We start from the raw sequence: 26,002 nt of genomic DNA, 5'->3' as shown, positions 1-26,002 counted from the left end.
ATCCCATTTAGCATTGTGGTGGTGTCACACAATACAATGGAGGGCCCTCAGCGTGAAAAGCGAACTTCATCTCCACAAGTACTGTGTGGTGCTTTTAAGTAGGCAATTGAATTTTAACTGTGAGCATAGAACTAGAGGACATATGTACAATATTGACAAGACCCAGTGACCTTAAAAAAACTCTCCTCCTATTCCCACATAGTAATGGAGCTGTGGTGTAAACTCTAAGCAAACGTAATTAGTGTTATATGGATTAAATCCTTAAAAAAGAGCAGAATAAAAATCTGATTAAAGTCAAGAATGAAAGGAATAAGGATGAGTCTCAATACTAATGACCAAAACATAATGCACAGTACAGCACAGTTCCTGAATTACTAAGACAATAGAAACATCATCTGTGGATCCATAGCTGAATACAGCAGTTGTAAGATAGATATTCTTGAATTTCACTGCATTAACTTTGGAAGTCAGGGAAGAATTTTGAGCAGCCTTCCTTCAAGAGATTAACAAAGTTGGGTTGAAGTCATGGTATTGAAATTGTGGAATAAACAGGTTTAATGGACTGAATGGCTTTTTCTTGTTTTACACTGTATCCATAGAATTTACTGTTAACCTTTTCCTTATGATTGAAGTACAATCAACTACTTATGCTACCACCTTCACAAATGGGACTTTGGAGCCCTCACAGAAAATACAAAGCACATCAATTTTTTTTCCAGTTGCTTTGCATTATATGAAACATTTTTATTAAAAAGTGCCACATTTTATGTGTCTGTAGCTACTAAATACAAAGGTAAAACTAAGACTGCCATATACTTATGTAAGATCTTAGGAGAAGGAATTGTGACATTGTGAAGGGGCACTGGTGAGCTTTGCCAAATATGGAAGATGATCCTGGAGTTTGCAGAGTATGAAAAATTAAAGAGAATAGCTTGGTACTTTTGTGTATCAGATTTCAGAAGTAGTAGTCTTACTCATAGCCAATGTATTGAGAAAGCGCCGTACAAAAATCAAACGAAATTTTAAAGGACACTTTGGAGAAAATGCTATTTTAGCCTTGACAGTGATCAATGAATATATCCTGAAGAAAGCTTCTCATATTAAAATGGTTTCTGAAACAACAAAATTTGCTGAAAAGATTTTGATATGCTTTTGTAACATTTGCATAGTTTTAGGCATACCAGACATAAACCGACTAGAGAACGTGATCTAGTTTATATACTTTCCATACCCATCATTTGATCTTGACATGTGGATTCAGTGATGGCTTCCTTCACGTTATCTGGATTTACATTTATTTTTCCAGGGGCACTCATAATCTGCAGCAATCATAGATGCATTGAAATATTTCAGGTTAATAAATAACAAAAAAAAATGAACATGAATTAATTACAAAACATTCAATTGTTCTAAATCAAATATTCAGCCAACCATAGTAACTTCTTAACCTTATAAAATTTTGCCATACATTTTGGGTAAACCACTAATTTTTCTTAATTAATAATTCAACACAGCAAATTACAACTACTGTGCGCTGCCTACCTGCCAGTCTTAATATCAATATTTCAGATTTATTCAGGTTGCAAAAGCTTGTTTTTTTGCACTCACTGACATTACATGGACTAAGGCAATAAAGTATGCTACTGAAAAGGTCATTCAAACTTTTATCCATAATGGCAAAACATATTCTTAAAATAATTAGGTAACCCACTAGTAGAGTACGTAAACAGCCCAAGCCTAAATACCATCCTTGAGAATTATTAATGTTCCATTTTATCTTTTTATTCAATGGAAGCTTCGTATAAAACTAGTTCAGTAATTGAGCTAGTTCTTCTGCACTTGAAACTGTGCACTTTATATTGCAGGATATATTGGCAACCAAAGGGAAATGCACCTATGCAGTAACTCAAAGTCCCATACACAGCCTTGTGGATCTGATCAGGGGAAGATTTGCACAGTTCAGCAATGGTTTTTGTTTATTCATTCATGGGATGTGGGCATCGCTGGCCAGGCCAGCATTTATCGCCCATCCCTAATTGCCCTTGAGAAGGAGGTGGTGAGTGAGCTACCTTCTTGAACCACTGCAGTCCATGTGGAGTAGGAAGACCCCAGGGCTGTCAGGAAGGAAGTTCCAGGATTTTGACCCAATGACAGTGAAAGAACGGCGATATAGTTCCAAGTCAGGATGGTGTGTGGCTTGGAGGGTGGTATTCCCATGCATTTGCTGCCCTTGCCCTTCTAGTTGGTAGAGGTTTCAGGTTTGGAAGGTGCTGTCTAAGCAACCTTGGTGCGATGCTGCAGTGCATCTTGTAGATGGTACACACTGCTGCCACTGTGCGTCAGTGGTGGAGGGAGTGAATGTTTGTAGATGGGGTGCCAATCAAGCGGGCTGCTTTGTCCTGGATGGTGTCAAGCTTCTTGAGTGTTGTTGGAGCTGCGCCCATCCAGGCAAGTGGAGAGTATTCCATCACACTCCTGACATGTGCCTTCTAGATGGTGAACAGGCTTTGGGGAGTCAGGAGGTGAGTTATTCGCTGCAGGATTCCTAGCCTCTGACCTGCTCTTGTAGCCACGGTATTTATATGGCTACTCCAGTTCAGTTTCTGGTCAATGGTAGGCCCTAGGATGTTGATAGTGGGGGATTCAGCAATGGTAATGCCATTGAATGTCAAGCGGCGATGGTTTGATTCTCTCTTGTTGGAAATGGTCATTGCCCGGCACTTGTGTGGCGCAAATGTTACTTGCCACTTATCAGCCCGAGCATGGATATTGTCCAAGTCTTGTTGCATTTCTACACGGTCTGCTTCAGTATCTGAGGAGTCACGAATGGTGCTGAACATTGTGCAACCATCAGCGAACATCCCCACTTCTGACCTTATGATTGAAGGAAAGTCATTGATGAAGCAGCTGAAAATGGTTGGGCCTAGGACACTACCCTGAGGAACTCCTGCAGTGATGTCCTGGAGCTCAGATGATTGACCTCTAATAACCACAACCATCTTCCTTTGCGCTCAATATGACTCCAACCAGCAGAGGGTTTTCCCCCTGATTCCCATTGACCTCAGTTTTGCTCGGGCTCCTTGATGCCATACTCTGTCAAATGCTGCCTTGATGTCCAGGGCAGTCACTCTCACCTCACCTCTTGAGTTCAGCTCTTTTGTCCATGTTTGAACCAAGGCTGCAATGAGGTCAGGAGCTGAGTGGCCCTGGCAGAACCCAAACTGCACATTATGGTGATAACATTAGTTTGTATAGACAGGGTGGCACCCAGTGAAAGTCTGCTCAAGGCTTTTGGTACTTTCAACAGTAAGAGTAGTGGACCAATTACACTGCAGAGTTGATTTCTACAGTGCTGTTACTGTTTTATTTCAGGTCTTGGTCTCAGACTGGTATTTGTACAATGTTACATGCAGCTAGCAGACATTAGTTATACTGCTGGCTGCATGTTGCATTCCAAGTAACATTCATGCTGCACAAGTGCCAGACGATGACCATCTAAACAAGAGAAAGTCTAACCACCTCCCCTTGACATTCAATGGCATTGCCAGCACTGAATGTCCCACTATCAACATCCTGGGGACACCACTGGCCAAAAAACTTAACTGGACAGGTCACGTAAAGACTATGACCACAAGAGCAAATCAGGGGCTTGGTTTTCGGCAGTGAGTAGTTCAACTCTTTACTCCCCAAAGCCTTTCCACTATCTATAAAGCACAAGTCAGGAGTGTGATGGAATACTCTCCACTTACCAGCTCCAACGTTCAAGAAACTCAACATGATCCAGGGCAAAGCAGCCCACATTGACACACCCATCCAGCACCTTAAACATTCACTCCCTCTGCCAGCACTGTGGCTGCAGTGTGCATCATCTACAAGATGCACTAGAGCAACTCACCAAGCTTTCTTCAACAACACCTCAAAAAACCCAAATCTCCACTGCCAAGTAGGACAAGGACAACAGGCACATGGGAACACCACCACAACCAAATTCCTCTCAAAGTCATGCACCACCTTGGAAATATATCACAGTTCCTTCAATGTCGAGGTTCTAGGTTGAAATTCTGGAGCTCCCTACCTAACAGCACTGTGGGAGTAGCTTCACCACACTAACTGACACGGTTCAAGAAGGCAGCTCATCACCACCCTCTAATGGACAATTAGGGATGGGCAATAAATGCTGGCTTTTTCCAGTGACAGTGAATGAATAAAAAACAATTTTGCCCAGTGATAAAGGAGCCCTGTGCACATTTACCTCCATGTGTGTATATAGCTCTCCTCACCAGTTGGTAGGATTTTAAATTTGAACAGGCTTGGAAGGGGCATTGGCTCATTACAAGCATTTAAACATTCAACTATAACGGATTCCTGGATGATTTCCTCTGGAAAGTCTGGCCTTGAACACAAAAAGCAGGAATCATTTGAAATTGGTGGCAGTGAGTAAAGCAAATCAGATTGTGAAGTAATCCCACCACTTTATGGGCTGGATTTTGTTTTGGAGGAGGGGATCGCAGCACTGGGCTGAAAAGGCGGGGGAAAGCCCACATCCCAGTGGCAGCAGGAAGGGGCCCTTAATAGGCCACTTAAGGGTCTCAATTGGTCTCTGGGCAGGAAGGCTGTCATCGGCCTATCCCGCCTCCGGTTAGCTAGCTTGGCAACGGGCCCTCTGCCCCCTTGCCACGATTCTCTGTGCCCCCTCCGCCTCCACCTCAGGGAGGCCCATAAAGTCCAGCCCTATAAATCATTGGTGCAGCTGCACTTTGAATAGTATGTGCAGTTCTGGTTGCCACAGTGCAAAGAGGATATTGCAGGTCTTGAAAGGATACAGAAGTGGGCACCCAGAATGATTGAAGGGTTGGAGCGATTGGATTTTCATGAGTGGTTACAAAAAGTAGGCATGTTGTGACTGGAAAACAGAAGATTGAGAGGTAATATGATTGCTGTTTTTTTATATTCTAAAGGGACTAGATAATGCAGATCATGACGAGCAGTTTCACCTTGTCCAGAAAAATAAAACAAGATACAATCTCTACTTAAAGGAGGATTATTTTAAAATTAATCCATGACATCAATATTATCCCCTACCGCCCCTTCACAATGGGCAGGAGAGGGTTAAAAAAATGGGGAATGCGTTCCCATTTTTATGGCGGCGGGTAACATGCTATGAGAGTGTCAAAAGGTGACACACTTCATTAAAACATGTAAATCAGTCTCCTGCAGTGCAATTTAAATTGCCTGCTTTAATTTGATCAGTTGCTGGCTTGGTTTCCCAGAGATATAGAAACCCAGCAGTGAGATGGAGGCTGAAGTTGCCAGCTCAAGAAGCCTTTTACAGCACTCCTTGTGGGCTAGGAGGAGAACATAAGAAATAGGAACAGCAGTTGGCCATTTGGCCCTTTGAGCCTGCTCTGCTATTCAAGATGATCTTGGCTAATCTTCTACTTCAACTCCACCTTCCCGCACTATTTGCATATCTCTTAATTCCCTTTTTATCTAAAAATCTATTGCCCCTGTCTTGAATATATTCAATAACTGAGCATCCAGTTCTCTGAAGTACAGAATTCCAAAGATTCACAACCCTTCGAGTGAAGAAAGTTCCCCTCATCTCAGTTCTAAATGACCAACCTCTTTTTCTGAGGCTGTGACCCCAATGTTCTCGACTCCCCAGTGAAGGGAAACATTTTCTCAGCATCTACCCTGTCAAGCCCCGTAAGAATTTTATATGTTTCAATTAGATTCTTCTCCACTCTGGGGAATATAGACCTAGCCTATTCAATTTTTCCTCACAGGACAATCCCCTCATTCCCAGGAACAAGTCTAGTGAACCTTCATTGCACTTCCTTTAGGGCAAGTATGTCCTTCCTTAGGTAAAGAGACCGAAACTGCACACATTACTCCAGATGTGGCCTCGCCAATGCCCTAAAGGAACAGGAATACTTCACCTGGATCCTCAAAGAAGCCTTCTGCCGAGCACGGCTTCTCTCTCTCCCGTCGTGATAACTATCCAACTATCCCCCTGCTCCCCCACCCCACCCCCACCCCAACTAAGCTCCAATTTCTCACTCAATCGCTCTCTCTCTCTCGCTCCTTTGATGGCCTCTCCTCCCCAGCCCCTGCCCAAGTCTTGATCTCTCACTTTATTGCCAAGTTTTGACTCCAATGGTCCCCAGCTGTGGCCTCCTGCTGCTTGTTTTCCTACTGGGCAGCCAGCCAGCCTGTTAATTTGGCTGGCTGCAGGGAAGAGAATGGACTTCAAAAAAAAACCAAGGTGCTACCATTAAATTTGGCAGGACCTCCAGCCCCTGGCCTCATTGGGTTCCCATTGCACTACCAAGCTCCTCATAAATCATTATTTCAGTGAAAATTGGTAGATCTACGGAATAGGCTCCTTCGGGAGACATAGAAGTAAAAAGTGTTGACTCATCAAATGCAAAATAGGTAGATTTCTTTTAGAAAAAAATATTTTGGAATGCTGCATGTGAGTAATTTGAGCCATAAAATGTGGTAGGTGTAGCATACTTGGCAGGAACTGGTGAATTTGGACCGATGATGCCCAAAGCTTTCCACCTCATGTCTGTATCTGTTGTCGAAGAAATGAGAGAGATGGGTTGCCATGATTAGTCAACAACTCCATTATTGTTGTATTTTGTGACTGCCATAATGTTAAAAGGAAAACTGGATGAAACTTTGTTTTTTCTCATCTAGTAATTCCTATGTTGTTATGGTTGCATTCATTACACCCAGTGGAAAGCCCAAATTGAGTCAGACAATCTCTTGACAGTGGTCTCACGCACCAACCTTTACAGCAATCAACAGTCGAAATGGTGACTGGCATCTAGTCAGTTTTACATTGATGTACATCTAAAACCCTGACACCTCAACACAAAAGTAATTCTATAACAACACAGTCAAACCCAACTATTCTTACTGTGCTCATGGCACTTGGGCCATTGAATGGTGTGCTTTGTTACAACACTTCACATAAGCCAAGAGGAAAAACTGTCCAGACTTTTCTCAGCTTTGAAAGCATACTTGTGCACTAATTTTCAAGTGCACTCCTTGATTAAGTCTGCTCCACCCTCCTACCTAAAAAGGAAATATGGTAGTATTTGTATCTGAAGAGGGAAAAAGGAAGAAATCTAATAGTTTAAAAAGTCAAACTCAGTTGTGTAGTTCTCCATACATTTCTCCTGTTCAATTTTTTTTTTATATAGCCCAGCTACTGCATCCCACTGAGATCAGGCAGGAGACGGACAGGGCCTATGCAGATGAGGATAAGGTGTTAAAATCTCCTAAATCTTACGTTGCAGAGGGCCGGATGGTTTCCTGTCCATCTCGGCCTCTGCATGCATTACTTTCATCGGAAGTCAAAATCCGGCCTTAGGCTTTCCCTAATATTCATTATCACTTGTACTTTATGTATGTTAGGCCTGTCGGATATCTGGTGTTTGATATTCATATAGTAAAGCCTGAAAGCCTCAATGACTTAAGTGAGACAATAGGATTCAATTTATTCTTTACTGTACTTACAAATTTCATATTGAAATTATACTTGCACTAAATCTTGAAACTGAAAATGGAAAAAGGAGTTTTATATGGATAAATATATATATATATATATATATATATATATATGTACATTTAGGTAATCACAGATACCAACTACTTCACCCAAGTGCATATTTGCTAAGATAGCACAAAAGGAACATGGATATTCTACTGAATCAGTATATAATCTTATATGAAAGAAGAGAGCTGTATACTTATTAGTATCTCTTACGTCATTGTTATAATAAGATTTTCAAAGTTATGTAAATGACGAGCATAACAGAGCTACTGATGCTGACTCCTCTGGCTTTGCTGACTCCACTGAGACCTATCCACACTGATATTGTGTAATTCCAGTAATAACTGATGAACATAATACTTCAGAATGTACATCACAGAGTCATGATGCATACTGAAGTCACCCTACACCTATCTGTTAGCATAAGTCTAACCCCTCAGGCCTGGAGATGACATGCTGCTAAGTCAATACAATCCATGTGCAATTGTGTTACATGGGCCACAACAACCTGAGTGTTCCAGCTTGCTCCCAAACTCAGGGCACCCATTACATGAATGCAGACACAATTTGCTCAACTGCATGCAACCAGTTCAAATAAGCTGACATTATTTGATATGTTTCTCTCTCAATAGCCAGGTTAGTATAAAAGGAGAAACAGGCTTCAGCTGTTGCTGTGCTTCTTATTGGACTGAAGCAGCCAGGGAATAGACATATTCTGTAACATCTGCTCAGTGATCTCATGAACAAGGACAATGAAATGTGTGCCGTACTCTCAATTCAAGAGGTCACTAGGGATGAGATCCTACACAAAATGTCTATTCCCAGGATGTCACAGGCCAAGCATAAAGCACAGATAAAAGAGAGGCCAGGAAAACTAATAAATGTCCAGGAATCTGCCTTGTATGTACGTATATGTAAAAAAGCAATGGATCAAAGATGGCCTGTATTATCTGACATAAACTGTCTATCATTAATGACCAATGATTACACAGCAAAAGTCTAAGAGTGTATTAATAACCTTTGTCATATTATTAGTGATTATCCAAAACATAATGTTTGTTAACCAATAATAAATATTATTTGGTCAAAGCATTTAATTTCCCAACTGTCTTTTGCAAGCCATTTCTACTGAGGAGCAAATTAGGCAAGAATAATTTATCTTTACAGAAGGATTTGAATAAATTCATAACACAGGAAAGCTAATTTTCTGGCGAGGACAATTTTGATTAGCAACTTATTTTTGAAAAATTACATTTGCTTTTAAGACAATTCTATTCAATTTTTTGAGAAATAACCATTAATTATTTCAAAAATCTTGCAATTTTGTAATCTGATTATAGCTGAGCATTTAAGAAGCCGAGTATTATGAAGATCTTTCAAGATGCAAAGTGTCATTCTTTCATGATAAAATGTTATACAAAGCTCATTTTGCACTGTCGATGCACTAAGACAGAATCAGGCAAAATGGATTTTTCAAGATGAGGAAGACAACCTGACACAGGTCAGAATGAATTATAAGATATCCTTAACGGTTCCCATTTACATAATTCAAATGTGTCTCAGCACTTTTCACATCATAATTTTCAGCTAAATGCAGTAAGTGCACCCAAATTTTATATAAAATATGTAAGTTATGGATTTTTCTACAAACAAAAATGGAAAACACAAAGGATTCTCTACATGCTGTAAGTTTTTTTTTAAAAAAGGAGTAAAATCACAATCAACATGTATCGCTTAAGTGCTTGCTTACAGAAGCAATACCTTAATCTGTCAGCCTGACATTAAATGAACCATGGCTGAATTAAATGACTCTGATAAGGGGTTATATTTTACTATCAAAGTTCTAGATCACAAGGATTGAATTTCCTGCATGTTGCACATTTCCCGACTTCCAATTCATTCTCCTCTCGATGACAGTACAAGGTCAGTTTTAGATATGCTCATGTGTCTATGTACTGTTATTGCAATAATGCAAAAAAGACATCTGCATTAGCCATCTAACTAACTGCAAAAGCAATTAGTTACAAAAGCTTTTTCTCGAAAATATTTTGTTTTTTCTTAGAGTTTAAAATACAATGTTAATTAGATTTAAAAATTAGGTTATATTTACATAATTGAATAATTAGTAATTGAACTGGGAGCTTCTAAAAATATACATGTGAATTAGGTGGTAAAGATTTGTATATAAACATTTTATACCGAACTTTCAACTAATTTTATGTGACAACTTTATAGAATTAAACAAAAAATATTCCCTTGCAATTTTTCTCCTTATTCCTCTTAGGCTTCCTAGTTTCATTCACCATCCCTTGACTTTGAGGGCCATATGATTCTTGGCAGGGTTTGTGGAACTGGAGGAGGAAGCTCAGAAATTACAGAATAAGTTGGTCAAAATATGTCAGTGGGCAGAACAGCAGAAATGTGAAATTTAATGCAGACAAGTGCAAAGTACAGCACATGGGAAAGAAATATAGCTGGGCAACAGGCACCCGTGAATGGTGTTGAAATAGCTAAGGATGAAGCCAAAAGAGCCGTAGGAGTCTTAGTAGATACAACATTCAACGTTAAAATAAAAGCAAAATACTGTTGATGCTGGAAATCTAAAATAAAAGCAGAAAATGCTGGAAATACTCAGCAGGTCTGGCAGCATCTGTGGAGAGAGAAGCAGAGTTAACATTTCAGGTTCTGATGAAAGGTGTCAGAAGCTCTGTTTCTCTCCCTAGTGTCAGGGGTCTGAGTTCTAAAGAAACACTGGAGAAATATGGGCTTTCTGGTGTGGAAGGACATATCCACGAGTTGAGCTTCTAAAAATATATTAAAGTGAAGGAAATGAAAAAGTTACATTTGTAACACTGTATTACTTTAAACTAAATTGTAGTAAATAGGACAGACTTTAAAAATGTAAATGTAGGACTGTATCGAACTTCTTCACAAAAGGATGATCAATGCTTGAGATTAATTTCCAGGAAGAGTAGTGGGTCAAAATTCCCAGAATCCTTTAGGAAACAATTGAATGTTTAAGTGGAGTGACTTCAGGATCATATGGGCTAAATGGGTTTTCTTATCTGTAATTATCATGTGACCTGTGCACCATTGTACATATCAGTTTCCCTCAGAGCTTTCCTCCATCCTACTGAGGCAGTGCCTCAACTTCACTTGCTGTTTCTCGACAATACCAAAGCTGAATTTTTCAAAACGATAGGAGCAATGTCCATTTATTAGCATAATTTACAGGCGAACAAATTGTGAAAATGTATGATTTTTGAAATGTGTGACCCAAAGAATATGTTTTTGTTAGCACTAGTTATAAAAAAAGCAGTCAATCAAATGTTCCTACAAGACAGAGCCATTAACAATTCTCAAAGATATGAACATATGAATTAGGAGCAGTAGAAGGCCATTCGGTCCCTTCGTGCCTGCTCCGCCATTTAGTAAGACCATGGCTGTTCTGATTGTGAATCTTAGTAAAGGAAACTACGAAGGTACAAGGCGCGAGTTGGCTATGACGGACTGGGAAACGCTACTTAAAGGGATGATGGTGGATAGGCAATGGCAAACATTTAAAGAGTGCATGGATGAACTGCAACAATTATTTATCCCTGTCTGGCGCAAAAGTAAAATGGGGAAGGTAGCCAAACCATGACTTACAAGGGAAATTAGAGATAGCATTAGATCCAAGGAAGAGGCATATAAACCTGCCAGTAAAAAACAACAGACCTGAGGATTGGGAGCAGTTTAGAATTCAGCAAAGGAGGACCAAGGGATTGATTAAGAAGGGGAAAATAGAGTACAAGAGCAAGCTTGCAGGGAACATAAAAACTGACTGTAAACGTTTCTACAGGTATGTGAAGAGAAAAAGATTGGTGAAAACAAATGTAGGTCCCTTACAGTCAGAAACAGGGAATTTATTATGGAGAACAAAGACATGGCTGACCAACTAAATGCATACTTTGGTTCTGTCTTCACAAAGGAGGACACAAATATCATACCAGAAATGTTGGGGAACACAGGGCTTAGTGAGAGAGAGGAACTGAAGGAAATCAGTATTGAGGATTGAAGGGCAATAAATCCACAGGGTCTGATGGTATGCATCCCAGAGTACTTAAGAAAGCGGCCCTAGAAATAGTGGTCATCTTCCAAGATTCTATTGACTCTGGAACAGTTCCTACAGATTGGAGGGTAGCTAATGTAACCCCACTATTTAAAAAGGGAGGTAGAGAGAAAGCAGGGAATTATAGACTAGTCAGTCTGACATTGGTAGTGGGGAAAATTCTAGAGTCCATTATCAAAGATTTTATAGCAGAGCACTTGGAGAACAGTGGTTGAATCGGGCAAAGTCAGCATGGATTTACGAAAGGGAAATCATGTTTGACAAATCTACTAGAATTCTTTGAGGATGTAACCAGTAGAGTTGATGAGGGGGAGCCAGTGGATGTTGTTTATTTGGACTTTCAGAAGGCTTTCGATAAAGTCCCACATAAGAGATTTGCGTGTAAAATTAAAGCGCATGGGATTAGGGGTAGTGTATTGCGATGGATAGAAAATTGGTTGGCAGACAGGAAACAAAGAATAGGAATAAATGGGTCTTTTTCCGAATGGCAGGGAGTGACTAGTGGGGTACTGCAGGGATCGGTGCTAGGACCCCAGCTGTTCACAAAATATGTTACTGATTTAGATGAGGGAACTAAATGTAATATCTCCAAATTTGCAGATGACACAAAGCTGGGTGGGAGGGTGAGTTGTGAGTAGGATGCAGAGAGGCTTCAGGGTGATTTGGACAAATTGAGTGAGTGGGCTAATGCATGGAAGATGCAGTATAATGTGTATAAATGTGAGGTTATCCACTTTGGTAGCAGAAACAGGAAGGCAGATTATCTGAACAGCTAAAAACTGAGAGAGGGGAATATGCAGCGAGACCTGGGTGTTCTCGTACACCAGTTGCTGAAGGTAAGCATGCAGGTCCAACAGGCGGTAAAAAAGGCAAATGGTATGTTGGCCTTCATAGCGAGAGGATTCGAGTACAGAAGGAGGAATGTCTTGCTGCAATTACACAGGGCCTTGGTGAGGCCACACCTGGAATACTGTGTGCAGTTTTGGTGTCCTTATCTGAGGAAGGATGTTCTTGCTACAGGGGGAGTGCAGCGAAGGTTTACCAGACTCCTGGGATGGCGGGACTGACGTATGAGGAGAGATTGAGTGGGTTAGGATTATATTCGCTGGAGTTCAGAAGAGAGAGGGGTGATCTCATAGAAGCCTATAAAATTCTAACAGGACTTGACAGGGTAGATGCAGGAAGGATGTTCCCGATAGTGGGGGAGTCCGGAACCAGGGGTCATAGTCTAAGGATATGGGGTAAACCTTTCAGGACTGAGATGAGGAGAAATTTCTTCACCCAGACAGTGGTGAGCCTGTGGAATTCGCTACCACAGAAAGCGGTTGAGGCCTAAACATTGCATGTTTTCAAGAAGGAGTTAGACACAGCTCTTGGGTCTAAAGGGATCAAAGGGTATGGGGAGAAAGCGGAAACAGGTTACTCAGTTGGATGATCAGCCATGATCATAATGAATGGCGGAGCAGGTTCAAAGGGTCGAATGGCCTACTCCTGCTCCTATTTTCTATGTCTATAAAACCACGTTGACTGCCTGATTACATTGAGATTTTCGAAGTGCCCTGCTATAACCTCCTTAATAATAGATTCCAGCATCTTCCCTATGACAGTTCTTTGGCCTCCTTATCTCGAGAGACAATGGGTAAGCGCCTGGAAGTGGTCAGTGGTGACAGATGTTAAGCTAACTGGCCTGTCGTTTCCTGTTTTCTGTTTCCCGCCTTTCTTGAACAAAGGAGTCACATTTACTATTTTCCAATCAGATGGGATCTTTCCAGAATCTAGTGAATTTTGGAAAATTAAAACCAATGTATCTACTATCTCAGCACCCACTTCCTTTAAGGCCCCAGGATGAAGGGGAATTGTCAGCTTTTAGTTCAAATAATTTTTTCAGTTCCCTTTCCCTGGTGATTGTAATTGTTTAAAGTTCCTCCACCCCCCCCCCCCCCCCCCCCCCTCCACTTCCTGATTTACAATTACGTCTGGGACATTATTTGTATCCTCTACAGTGAAGACAGATGCAAAATATCTGTTCAATTCATCTGCCATCTCCTTATTGTCTATTATTAATTCCCCAGACTCACTCTCCAGAGGACCAACGCTCACTTTACTTACTCTTTTCCTTTTTAAATACCTGTAGAAACTCTTACTATCTGTTTTTATATTTCTAGCTAGCTATCTCTCGTACTCTAATTTCTCCCTCCTTATTAACCTTTTAGTCATTCTTTGCTGTTCTTTATATTGTGCCCAATCTTCTGACCCGACACTCATCTTTGCAGAATTATATGCTTTTTCTTTTCATTCGATACTATCTTTAACTTCCTTAGTTCGTCACAGATGGAGCGTCCTTCCCTTAGAGTCTTTCTTTCTCACTGGAATGTATCCTTTCTGCATATTCTGCAATATCTCCTTAAATGTCTGCCACTGTATCTCTACTGACCTACCCCTTAATCTAATTTGCCAGTTTACTTCAGCCAGTTCTGCCTTCATGCCCTCATAATTGCCCTTATTTAAGATTAAAACACTAGTCTTAGATTCACCCTTTTCTCCCTCGAACTGAATGTGAAATTCGATCATATTATGATCAGTGCTACCTAGCGGCGCCTTCACTATGAAAATACAAGAACACAAGTAATAGGAGCAGAAGTAGACCATATGGCCCATCGAGCCTGCTCCGCCATTCAATACGATCATGGCTGATCTTGGGCTTCAATTCCACTTTCCTGCCCGCTCCTCATATCCCTTGATTCCCTGCGAGACCAAAAATCTATCTATCCCAGCCTTAAATGTATTCAATGATGGAGCATCCACAACCCTCTGGGGTAAAGAATTCCAAAGATTCGCAACCCTTTGAGTGAAGTAATTTCTCCTCATCTCAGTCCTGAATGATTGAGCCCTTATCCTGAGACTGTGACCTCATGTTTTAGATTCCCTGACCAGTGGGAACAATCTCTCACATTCTACCCTATCAAGCCCTTTCAGAATCTTGTATGTCTCAATTAGATTGCCTCTCATTCTTCTAAACTCCAGAGAATATAGGCCCCAATTACTCAGCCTCTCATAATAGGAAATTTAGTAAATCTTGGCAGTACTGCTTCCAGTGCAAGTGTATCTTTTCTTCGATGTGGAGACCAAAACTGAACACAGTATTTCAGGTGCAGTCTCACCAAAGTCCTGTACAATTTTAGGAAGACTTCACTATTCCTGTATTCCACCCCCTTGCAATAAAGGCCAACATGCCATTTGCCTTCCTAATAGCCTGCTACACCTGCATGATAACATTGTGCGCTCCTTGTACGAGTACCCCCAAGTCTCTCTGAACATTAACACTTACCAGTTTCACATCTTTTAAAAAATATTCAGCTTTTCTATTTTTATGACCAAAGTGAACAACTTCACACTTCCCTACATTATACTCCATTTGCCATCTTGTAGCCCACTTACTTAAACTGTCTATATCTCTTTGTAGCCTCTCTACATCCTTCCTACAGCTTACCTTTCCACCGAGCTTCGTATCATCAGCAAACTTAGATACATTACACTTTCTGTCTCTTTATCCAAGTCATTAATATAGAGTGCAAATAGTTGAGGCCCCAGCACTGATCCATGCAGCACCTCACTATTCACTGCCTGCCAACTTGAAAACGCCCCATTTATGCTCAACCTTTGCTTCCTGTCTGTTAACCAGTCCTCTATCCACGATAATATATTACCCCCAACACCATGAGCCCTTATCTTGCCTATTAATCTTTTATGTGGTAACTAGTATAGGTAGGTGGTAGGGAAATGTATAGGGACAGGTGGGGATGTGGTAGGAATATGGGATTAGTGTAGGATTAGTATAAATGGGTGGTTGATGGTCGGCACAGACTCGGTGGGCCGAAGGGCCTGTTTCAGTGCTGTATCTCTAAACTAAACTAAACTAATCGAATGCCTTTTGAAAATCCAGGTATACAACATCTATTGGTTCCCCTTTATCTACCCTATTAGTTACATCCTCAACAAACTAAAATTTGTTAAACAGGATCTCCCTTTATAAAACCATACTGACTTGTTCTAATCATGCTATGCTTTTTCAAGTGCAATGTTAAGACTTCCTTGATAATAGTTTCCAGCATCTTCCCAATGACTGATGTTAGGCTATCTGGCCTGTAGTTCCCTGTTTTTTCTCTACCTTCTTTCTTGAAAAGCAGCATAACATTTGGAACTTGCAATCTGATGTGACCATTCCTGAATCTAAGGAATTCTGCAAAATCATAGCCAGCAGATCCACTATCTCTGCAGCTAGCTCTTTTAGAACCCTAGGATGTAGCCCATCTGGTCCCGGGGACTTGTCAGATTTTAATCCCTCAGGTTTCTCCAATACTTTTCCTCGACTGATATCAATATCCTTAATTTCCTCACTCTTTTTAGCTCCTAGTTACTGCCTATTTCTGGTATGGATCTTGTGTCTTCTACTGTAAAGACAAACACAAAATATTTGTTCAATGCCTCTGCCATTTCCTCATACCCCATGATGATTTCTCCTGTCTCTGCCTCTAAGGGACCAGTGTCTACTTTAGCTACTGTCTTCCTTTTTATGTACTTAAATCATTTTTTTATATTGCTGTCTAGTTTCCCTGATCAACAACTTCTTGGTGGCCCTTTGTTGGTTTCTAAAACACTCCCAATCCTCAGACTTGCTACTATTTTTTGCAACATTGTGTGCCTCTTCTTTAAGTCTAATACTCTCCTTAACTTCCTGATTGAGCCATGGATGGGTCTTTCTGGACGGATTTTTGTTTTTGAACGTTGTTTCTTTAAATGTTTCCCACTGTTCATTTACTGCCATACCTTCCAGTCTATTTACCCAATTAATGAGGTAATTAATTAATCCTGTCCCATTGCACAGTACCAGATCTAGTATAGCCTGCTCTTTGGTTGGCTCTAGAATGTGCTGTTCCAAGAAACTGTCCCGAAAACTATGAACTCATCATCCAGGCTACCTTTGCCAATATGATTCATAGGAACATAGAAAATAGGAGGAGTAGGCCATTCGGCCCTTTCAGCCTGCTCTGCCATTCATTATGATCATGGCTGATCATCCAACTCAGTAAACTGTTCCCGCTTTCGCCCCATATCCTTTGATCCCTTTAAACCCAAGAGCTATCTGTAACTCATCTTGAAAACATACAATGTTTTGGCCTCAACTGCTTTCTGTGGTAGCGAATTCCACAGGTTCAACACTCTTTAGGTGAAGAAATTTCTCCTCATCTCATTCCTGAAAGGTTTACCCTGTATCTTTAGACTATGACCCCTGGTTCTGGACTCCCCCACTATCGGGAACATCCTTCCTGCATCTACCCTGTAAGTTCTGTTAGAAGTTTATAGGTTTCTATGAAATCCCCCCTCACTCTTCTGAACTCCAGCGAATATAATCCTAACCGACTCAATCTCTCCTCATACATCAGTCCCGCCATCCCAGGAGTCTGGTAAACCTTTGCTGCACTCCCCCTATAGCAAGAGCATCCTTCCTCAGATCAGGACACCAAAACTGCACACAATATTCCAGGTGTGGCCTCACCAAGGCCCTGTATAGTTGTAGCAAGACATCCCTGCTCCTGTACTTGAATCCTCTCGCTATGGAGGCCAACATACCATTTGCCTTTTTACCACCTGTTGGACCTGCATGCTTACCTTCAGCAACTGGTGTACGAGAACACCCAGGTCTCGCTGCATATTCCCCTCTCAGTTTATCGCCGTTCATATAATAATCTGCCTTCCTGTTTTTGCTACCAAAGAGAATAATCTTACATTTATCCACATTATACTGCATCTGCCATGCATTTGCCCACTCACTCAACTTGTCCAAATCACCCTGAAGCCTCTCTGCATCCTCCTCACAACTCACCCTCCCACCCAGTTTTGTGTCATCTGCAAATTTGGAGATATTACATTTAGTTCCCTCATCTAAATCATTGATGTATATTCCGAATAGCTGGGGTCCTAGCACCAATCCCTGCGGTACCCCACTAGTCACTGCCTGCCATTTGGAAAAAGACCCATTTATCCCTACTCTTTGATTCATCCAATCTATATGTGGATTAAAATCACCCCTGATTATCATTGTACCTTTCTCACATTATTTCATCCTATATACCCTGCCCTACAGCATAGGTACTGTTAGGGGGCCTGTAAAGCACTCCCACAAGTTAATTCTTACCTTTACTATTTTTCATCTCTACCCAAACTGATTCTACATCTTGATCTGCAGAACTAAGGTCACCTCTCTCTATTGTACCAATCTCATCCTTAATTAACAGAGCTACTCCACCTTTTCTTAGCTTCCTGTCCTTCCTAAATGCCATGTACCCTTGAATATTCAGGTCTCACTCTTTGTCATCTGGCAGCCGTGTCGCTCTAATGGCTATCAAATCATACATATTTATTACTATTTGTGCTATCAATTCATCTGCTTTGTTATGAATGCTACGTGCAATCAGATACACAGCCTTTAGTTCTATGTTTTTACTATTTTTGTAACCTCTAGTTTTATCTGCTGGTGCACTCTTAGGTTTGTACATTCAGTCCCTTCCTGTCACACTCATCATCATTATCCTATTGCTACCTTGTTCTCTTGCCTTGCCTTCTCCACTTAGTTTATCACATCTTCTCAATCCTGCTCCCCTGTCCCCACTATTTAGTTTAAAGACCCATCTGCTGCCCTAGTTATATGACCTGCCAGAACACTGGTCCCAGCACCGTTCAGGTGGAGACCATCTCAACAGTACAGCTCCCACTTTCCCCTGTATTGGTGCCAACGTCCCACAAATCGAAACCCATTTCTCCAACACCAATCTTTGAGTCATGCGTTTAACTCTCTTATCTTATTTACTCTTTGCCAAATTGCTTGTGGCTCAGGTAATAATTCAGAGATTATTACCTATGGGGTTCTGCTTTTTGATTTAGACCCTAGCTGCTCATACTCCCTCAGCAGAACCTCTTTCCTAGTTCTACCTATGTCGTTGTTACCTACATGGACCATGACAACTGGATCCTTCCCCTCCGACTGCAAGTTCCTCTCCAGCCCAGAGCAGATTGCCCAAACCCTTACACCGGGCAGGCAAAACAGCAACACAGCCATCTGGGCTCTCGCTCTCGGCTGCAGAGAACTGTGTCTATCCCCCTGACTATGCTATCCTCTACTACCACTACATTCCTATTTACGCACCCCCCACCCCCCCGCTTGACTGACTTCCTGTACCATGGTGCCATGTTCAGTTCGCTCATCCAGCTTGTAGCCCCTACTTTCATTCATATGGAAAAAGTGAAAAAGGGTTACACAAATTACATTATGCATGCCACGGCAGGAAAGAAAATACACTGCAAGGATGTATTTGCATGCACTATATCAGCCCCTCTCAATCCCAGCGTCCCTATCTTTAAGAGCAAAATTATCATTTAACTGAAGGGCATGGAACAGGCTATGGACAATCTAACCAAGAATAAATAACTAGATATAAATACATAAAAACTGAATTATTTGGGTAGGACATTTTAGAAAACATAGGAGACTAAAATGAGTGCAGGACCACTGGTATGTACCAAGATCATACACCCATAATGAAAGCACAATACTGAAGTATGTAAGAATGCATAACCGCACAGTGAATCCCAATGATCTACAAGGGCCACAAAAAGCATATCACTTACCACAGTACCAAATGCTACCAACTTGAAACTGGCTTAGATGCACTCACTACAAATGATTATAGCGATGTTGAGGAGGAGCTACATACACTATGAGGTACTAAACATTAGACAGGCTACAGCTGTGTCATGTTGCTGGTCCATCATACAGCATGGCCTATTTGGTGAAACAGCTCCCAACGGCCTTGCTCGGAATCTTCAGAGCAGCAGTAAACAGGGACAGAAGGCCATTACTAATTTTACCAACACTTTTTAAATTCACTTTTATGCTTTTGCTCAACTTAGCAAAGAGAAGAAAACATAGCCTGCATGTGGTAGTAATTTTCTAAACAGTTGACATTAGGTCTTATCTTGTTTGCACTATTGAAAAGGTATTAATGTTTAAATAGTACAATCCATGCAAATTCCCACCTCTGTGGCTTGCGTTTAACCTGTGACAATATGTTGCCAAAAACTACAAGAATGTCATGATATAAATGCTGAATTTTACCTTTTGGTTCCCCCGGTTCTCATAATTTAGACCTTGCCAATTAGATGGCTTCCCTGGAGATGGATCATTCAGCTGCCACAGTTCAACGTAACTTTCATGTGGATTTGAATCACCTTCACCCTCAGAATCAATTAGCAACTCCTTCTGCAATTAAGGAATATTCATGATGATACGATGAGAACAGAGAAATAATACTAAAGGTAGTATCCAGATAGAACTATATTTTTACAGCTAGAATTGAGATGCTGCATAGATGTCATGAAAGGCTAGTTAACAATTGTATCTATTTTGGATATCAGCTTAGTAGTTGGCAAAAGGTAATATTACAACAAAAAAATGAAATCGGCATTTGTATCTTGAAAAGCATATTTCATAATGAGAGACAAATCCTAATTTGCCAACGGGAGTATTCAGTCCGTTATAATTAACATCTGTTCGTGAATCGACAACATGCATTTTATTTTCAAGAAATTTTCATGTAATAAATTATAGAAATCATGGGCAGGAAAAGGAAACGGTTCCATTTAATATTTAATTATTATTTTCTCTGGTTACATGAACTGATGCAATGCTGTAACATACGTCTAAAGGAAGCAACATGATCAAATAGTTTCGTAAAGTAATACTGGTGTAAGGCAAAATTGCATTATTTAAATGCATGAAAATTGGAAGATTATGGAAAGATTTAACACTTACTTGAAAACAATTACCTGAATTTTGACTTACTTTAAAAAAAAAAATCCTTTTCTGAGCCTTGTTAGAACCGTTGGGCACCACTCTGACATTTGTGAAATGGGTCAGCTGCGACCAATGGACCTACCCCAGTTATACATATGACTACATACCCTAAATATGGGAAAAGGTCTGTGGCCTCATCAAACAACTGGACGGTGGGGTGTGTGCAGTCTTCTCCACCATACTTACTCTAACAGAACTGACCCTATCCAATTTCAGGGTCCTTATGCCAGAGGCATGTCTTTGGATAATTTCTTTCTTTCGAAATGTCTTGATCATTATATTTTTTTCTAAATTATTGATCACAAATACATGTAATTAAAATTTAATAAATTCATCTTCATCTGAATTGTTCTGGGATAGATTATTTACAACTCTCCTTTTATTAGAATATGAGATTGAAAGAGTTTGGACTTACATGAATTTCATTTTGAATCTGTGTGGCTGTCTTCATTTTGTAATTCTTTCCGTGGTTTGCCTGAACACTTATAGAGTTGCTAGGAAATGCAGAGCCAAGGGAGTTGCCCTTAGACATGTTACTGCAGGAAACATGATTTGATCCATTTTCCTTCTGATGAGCAGCCTTCTTATCAACTCTGCAGGTAAAAGTGATTCCACTGATGAATTGCACCATCCTTCTTCAATCAGTCAATTGCTCATTCTACATTAATGTTGAAAGTAACCCTGTTGTATCTTTCTGTCTACAGACCTTTGAATGATAAATGCTTCTGACTTAGACTTGATATAATCTGCCTGTTGCAATTTGAGTTAAAAATATTCATAACTGTTTCTGCATGAAAGTTTGCCTGTTGTGAAACTCAAGTGAATAACCCATCCAGATACAAATGCATTGTCCATCCTAACAACATACTTATGATTTCACAGACAATAATTTTCAATATTTGTCCATACAAATAAATATATATGTATCTAAATTAAATAATAGAAGGGAAATTGTCTAGAAAATATAGGTACCCAGTTAGGAGACGATAACAATCAAAATATGAATGCATAAATTGAATCTTTAAAAAAAAACAAATGAGACGACTAAAGTTTATTTAAATTTTAAAATGTCTTAAATGAATGTTTTTGTACATATGTTCTTTAATTGTTACAGACATAAACAAATAAGAATATACATTCTTTTCTTTCTTTTCTTTTGGGCCTCCTTATCTCGAGAGACAATGGATACGCGCCTGGAGGCGGTCAGTGGTTTGTGAAGCAGCGCCTGGAGTGGCTATAAAGGCCAATTCTGGAGTGACAGGCTCTTCCACAGGTGCTGCAGAGAAATTTGTTTGTCGGGGCTGTTGCACAGTTGGCTCTCCCCTTGCGCCTCTGTCTTTTTTCCTGCCAACTACTAAGTCTCTTCGACTCGCCACAATTTAGCCCTGTCTTTATGGCTGCCCGCCAGCTCTGGCGAATGCTAGCAACTGACTCCCACGACTTGTGATCAATGTCACACGATTTCATGTCGCGTTTGCAGACGTCTTTATAGCGGAGACATGGACGGCCAGTGGGTCTGATACCAGTGGCGAGCTCGCTGTACAATGTGTCTTTGGGGATCCTGCCATCTTCCATGCGGCTCACATGGCCAAGCCATCTCAAGCGCCGCTGACTCAGTAGTGTGTATAAGCTGGGGGTGTTGGCCGCTTCAAGGACTTCTGTGTTGGAGATATAGTCCTGCCACCTGATGCCAAGTATTCTCCGAAGGCAGCGAAGATGGAATGAATTGAGACGTCGCTCTTGGCTGGCATACGTTGTCCAGGCCTCGCTGCCGTAGAGCAAGGTACTGAGGACACAGGCCTGATACACTCGGACTTTTGTGTTCCGTGTCAGTGCGCCATTTTCCCACACTCTCTTGGCCAGTCTGGACATAGCAGTGGAAGCCTTACCCATGCGCTTGTTGATTTCTGCATCTAGAGACAGGTTACTGGTGATAGTTGAGCCTAGGTAGATTACAATGTACATTACAACACTGGTATCTACCCAGCAATGTGGAAAATTGCCCAGTTAGGTCCTGTACAGAAAAAGCAGGACAAGTCCAACCCGGCTAGTTACCACCCCACCAGTCTACGCTCAATCATCAGTAAAGTAATGGAAGGTGTCATCGATAGTGCTATCAAGCGGAACTTGCTTAGCAATAACCTGTTCAGATTGGGTCCCACCAGGACCACTCAGCTCCTGACCTCATTACAGCCTTGGTTCAAATATGGACAAAACAGCTGAACTCAAGAAAAGAGACCTTTGACATCAGGGCAGTATTTGACCGAGTATGGCATCAAGGAGCCCTAGCAAACCTGAAGTCAATGGAAATCAGGGGTAAAACTCTCCGCTGGTTGGAGTCATACCTAGCACAAAGGAAGATGGTTGTGGTTGTTGGAGGTTAATCATCTGAGCTCCAGGACATCACTGCAGGAGTTCCTCAGGGTAATGTCCTAGGCCCAACCATCTTCAGCTGCTTTATTGATGACCTTCCTTCAATCATAAGGTCAGAAGTGGGGATGTTTGCTGATGATTGCACAATGATCAGCACCATTCGCGGCTCCTCAGACACTGAAGCAGTCCATGTAGAAATGCAGCAAGACCTGGACAATATTCAGGCTTGGGCTGATAAGTGGCAAATGACATTCGTGCCATGCAAGTGCTGGGCAATGACCATCTCCAACAAGAGAAAATATAATCATCTCCCCTTGACATTCAATGGCATTGCTATCGCTGAATCCCCCACTACCAACATCCTGGGGGTTACCATTGACCAAAAACTGAACTGGAGTAGCCATATATATATCATGGCTACAAAAGCAGGTCAGAGGCTAGGAATCCTGCGGTGAGTAACTCACCTCCCAACTCCCCAAAGCCTGTCCACCATCTACAAGGCACAAGTCAGGAATGGGATGGAACGCTCTCCACTTGCCTGGATGGGTGCAGCTCCAACAACACTCAAGAAGCTCAACACCATCCAGGACAAAGCGGCCTGTGATGGGCACCCACCATCAACATTCACTCCCTCAACCACCGGATGCACAGTGACAGCAGTGTGTACCATCTCCAAGATGCGCTGCAGCAATGCATCAAGGCTCCTTCGACAGCACCTTCCAAACCCGCAACTACCACCATCTAGAAGGACAAGGGCAGCAAATGCATGAGAACATCACCACCTGCAAGTTCCCCTCCAAGACACACACCATCCTGACTTGGAACTATATCACCGTTCCTTCACTGTCGCTGTGTCAAGATCCTGGAACTCCCTTCCTAACAGCACTGTGGGTGTCCCTACCCCACATGGACTGCAGCAGTTCAAGAAGGTGGCTCACCACCACCCACACAAGGGCAATTAGGGATGGACAATAAATGCTGGCCTAGCCAGCGATGCCCACATCTCATGAATGAATAGAAAATATGGGTCTTAGCATGACAAACAGAACTTTGAGTGCTAAACCCCACAGGAAACACATATTTTAGAAAACAGCTATTTTATTTTGAATGACCCAGATTTTGTTAAACAATGTCTGCCATAAGTTAGACTTGTCCTTGCACATTTAGTCTTCCAAACTTTTTGGTATGGCAAGTTGCTGAAAGTGCGGGAAACCAGGCATCTGAGACCTGAGTGAACAGGGCAAGCAACTGTGTATCTCCTTAATCAATTAGATTAAAGGATTGTGAAATTAGCAGCACAAGGATTGAGAACTAAATATATATTAGAGTGGGTGAATTTAATGTCAAATCAGGTTTCGAAAGAGAAAGAAAGAGAGGGAAAGGAAGATTGGGGTGAGAGAGAGATGAAAAAGAGAATGGAAAAGCTAAAAATAACAAATTTAAAATCAACAGAAATTAAAACCAGACGGAAGAGACTGCACCCTTGTAATAGTTCATTTAAAATACCAGAGCAGCTACTTGGCAGCAATGACCATTTATCACATTGTTAAAAGGGCACTTAGATCGGAATAGCCAAGACTTGACTTTCTGTGATGAGTTGAGTTTGTATCCACCACACAAATACAGCAACTTCATGCCATTCAATGGTGAGGCAGAGAGCAAGATGCCATCTTTGCGAAACTAATGGTGGAACAGCACAACTCGGACTGCAACATTTTGATATTTGAGCTTAACCAAACACCTGCCCCATGCCTGAAATTGTTGCACCATTTATGCAGAAATATCGACGAGCGTCATTAGCTTCACCACTATATTGACAGGAAAATTTGGGTCAATAACTTTGGGAATGTTTAAATTCTGAAGCTGTTACTTCGCAGTTGTAACTCTGATGCAGAATCATGAAGAGCATTATATAATTAATACATCAAGAGTTATGGATATCAGATAATATTTGATATCAGAAGACTCAGAAGTTTAAAGTTACAAGTCACATAGTTAACATTTACTGATATAAAGAAGTCTGTTCATTGAAATAATTTCTTTTGACTACTATCTGCTATAAAGATCTCTGCTTTATGCCAGAGGGTTATGGCACAGAGATTGGCAGCAAACCAGGGGTCAATAGTGAAGTTACAAAATGTATACATTGCTGAATTAAATCCTGCTGTGAATACTTGAACATTCGCCTAGAGTGAACCAACATTTATTTTTAACAGGTGTTTTTTTACCTTTCATCTATGTATCAAAATAAAATTAACTCAATGGTAACTGTGGTATATAGCATCATTACATTTCTTGGAGTAGAAATTGGACCTCATACCCCTTTGATAGGCATAAAACAAGTGCAGCGAGGGCTAAATTCAGGAACAAAAGGACACCTGAAAAATGCCCAACCTGATACTGGATCAGCCCATTTTTTCACGAGTGAGTGGCAGCTGCCTAAAATAGGCAGCTGTCGGACCTACTCCACTTAGGATTTTTCATCAGCTCCTGGAGTCATCAACAAAATGTAAGTTTATTTTTTTTTAAAGAAAGTAAATCATAGATCCTTGCTATGCAGGCAGGAGCAGCAGGAGAGCTCCCCGACTTCACAGCATGTGCAAACAACCACACCATCCCCACCAACTGTTACCCTGCCCGAACTCCCGGAACTTACCTTTGAGCTGTTGCCAGCGAGACAAGTAGCCTGACATCCAGCTTTGGAAAAGGGGCAAACTGTCTGTAGAGGCGATACAGGCACACATATTAAGAAAATGAGGCCTGAAGCTCAATTTCAGAGCTCTAGCCTCCCAATTAGGGTTCATGATGTTACTGCTCTGGCGGTTATGGACTGGAAATGGACCATAAACAATTTCTGTCCCATTATATTCCCATTTTGATGATACCAGCTAAATATTTAAAATGTATGCTACTGAAGATTAGAACAAACTAAAACCAATGTATCAAAGAGTGCAACATGAAATTCAAGTGTAATTATTTGAAGTATAACCCAAAAATCTTGTTATATGGAGCTGTAAGAATAGTGAGTTAGAATAAAGGATGG

The 26,002-nt window shown here is 41.1% G+C and overlaps 1 protein-coding gene across 19 annotated transcripts in view; it reads right to left on the bottom strand.

The window, feature by feature from the left end:
• Positions 1-26,002, bottom strand: part of LOC137371950 (nck-associated protein 5-like) — a 693,455-nt gene that overhangs the window by 96,190 nt on the left and 571,263 nt on the right. For all 19 annotated transcript variants that reach the window (XM_068035093.1, XM_068035090.1, XM_068035092.1 and 16 more), the window contains 3 exons: positions 21,002-21,179; positions 19,849-19,992; positions 1,232-1,319 (listed from right to left, as the gene is read on the bottom strand). In XM_068035093.1, the coding sequence (XP_067891194.1) occupies positions 1,232-1,319; positions 19,849-19,992; positions 21,002-21,179 (410 nt within the window). The remainder of the gene's footprint in view (positions 1-1,231; positions 1,320-19,848; positions 19,993-21,001; positions 21,180-26,002) is intronic.

This window comes from Heterodontus francisci, chromosome 7 (assembly GCF_036365525.1).
Source record: "Heterodontus francisci isolate sHetFra1 chromosome 7, sHetFra1.hap1, whole genome shotgun sequence".
NCBI lineage: Eukaryota > Metazoa > Chordata > Chondrichthyes > Heterodontiformes > Heterodontidae > Heterodontus > Heterodontus francisci.
This window is presented reverse-complemented; position numbering and strand designations above follow the sequence as displayed.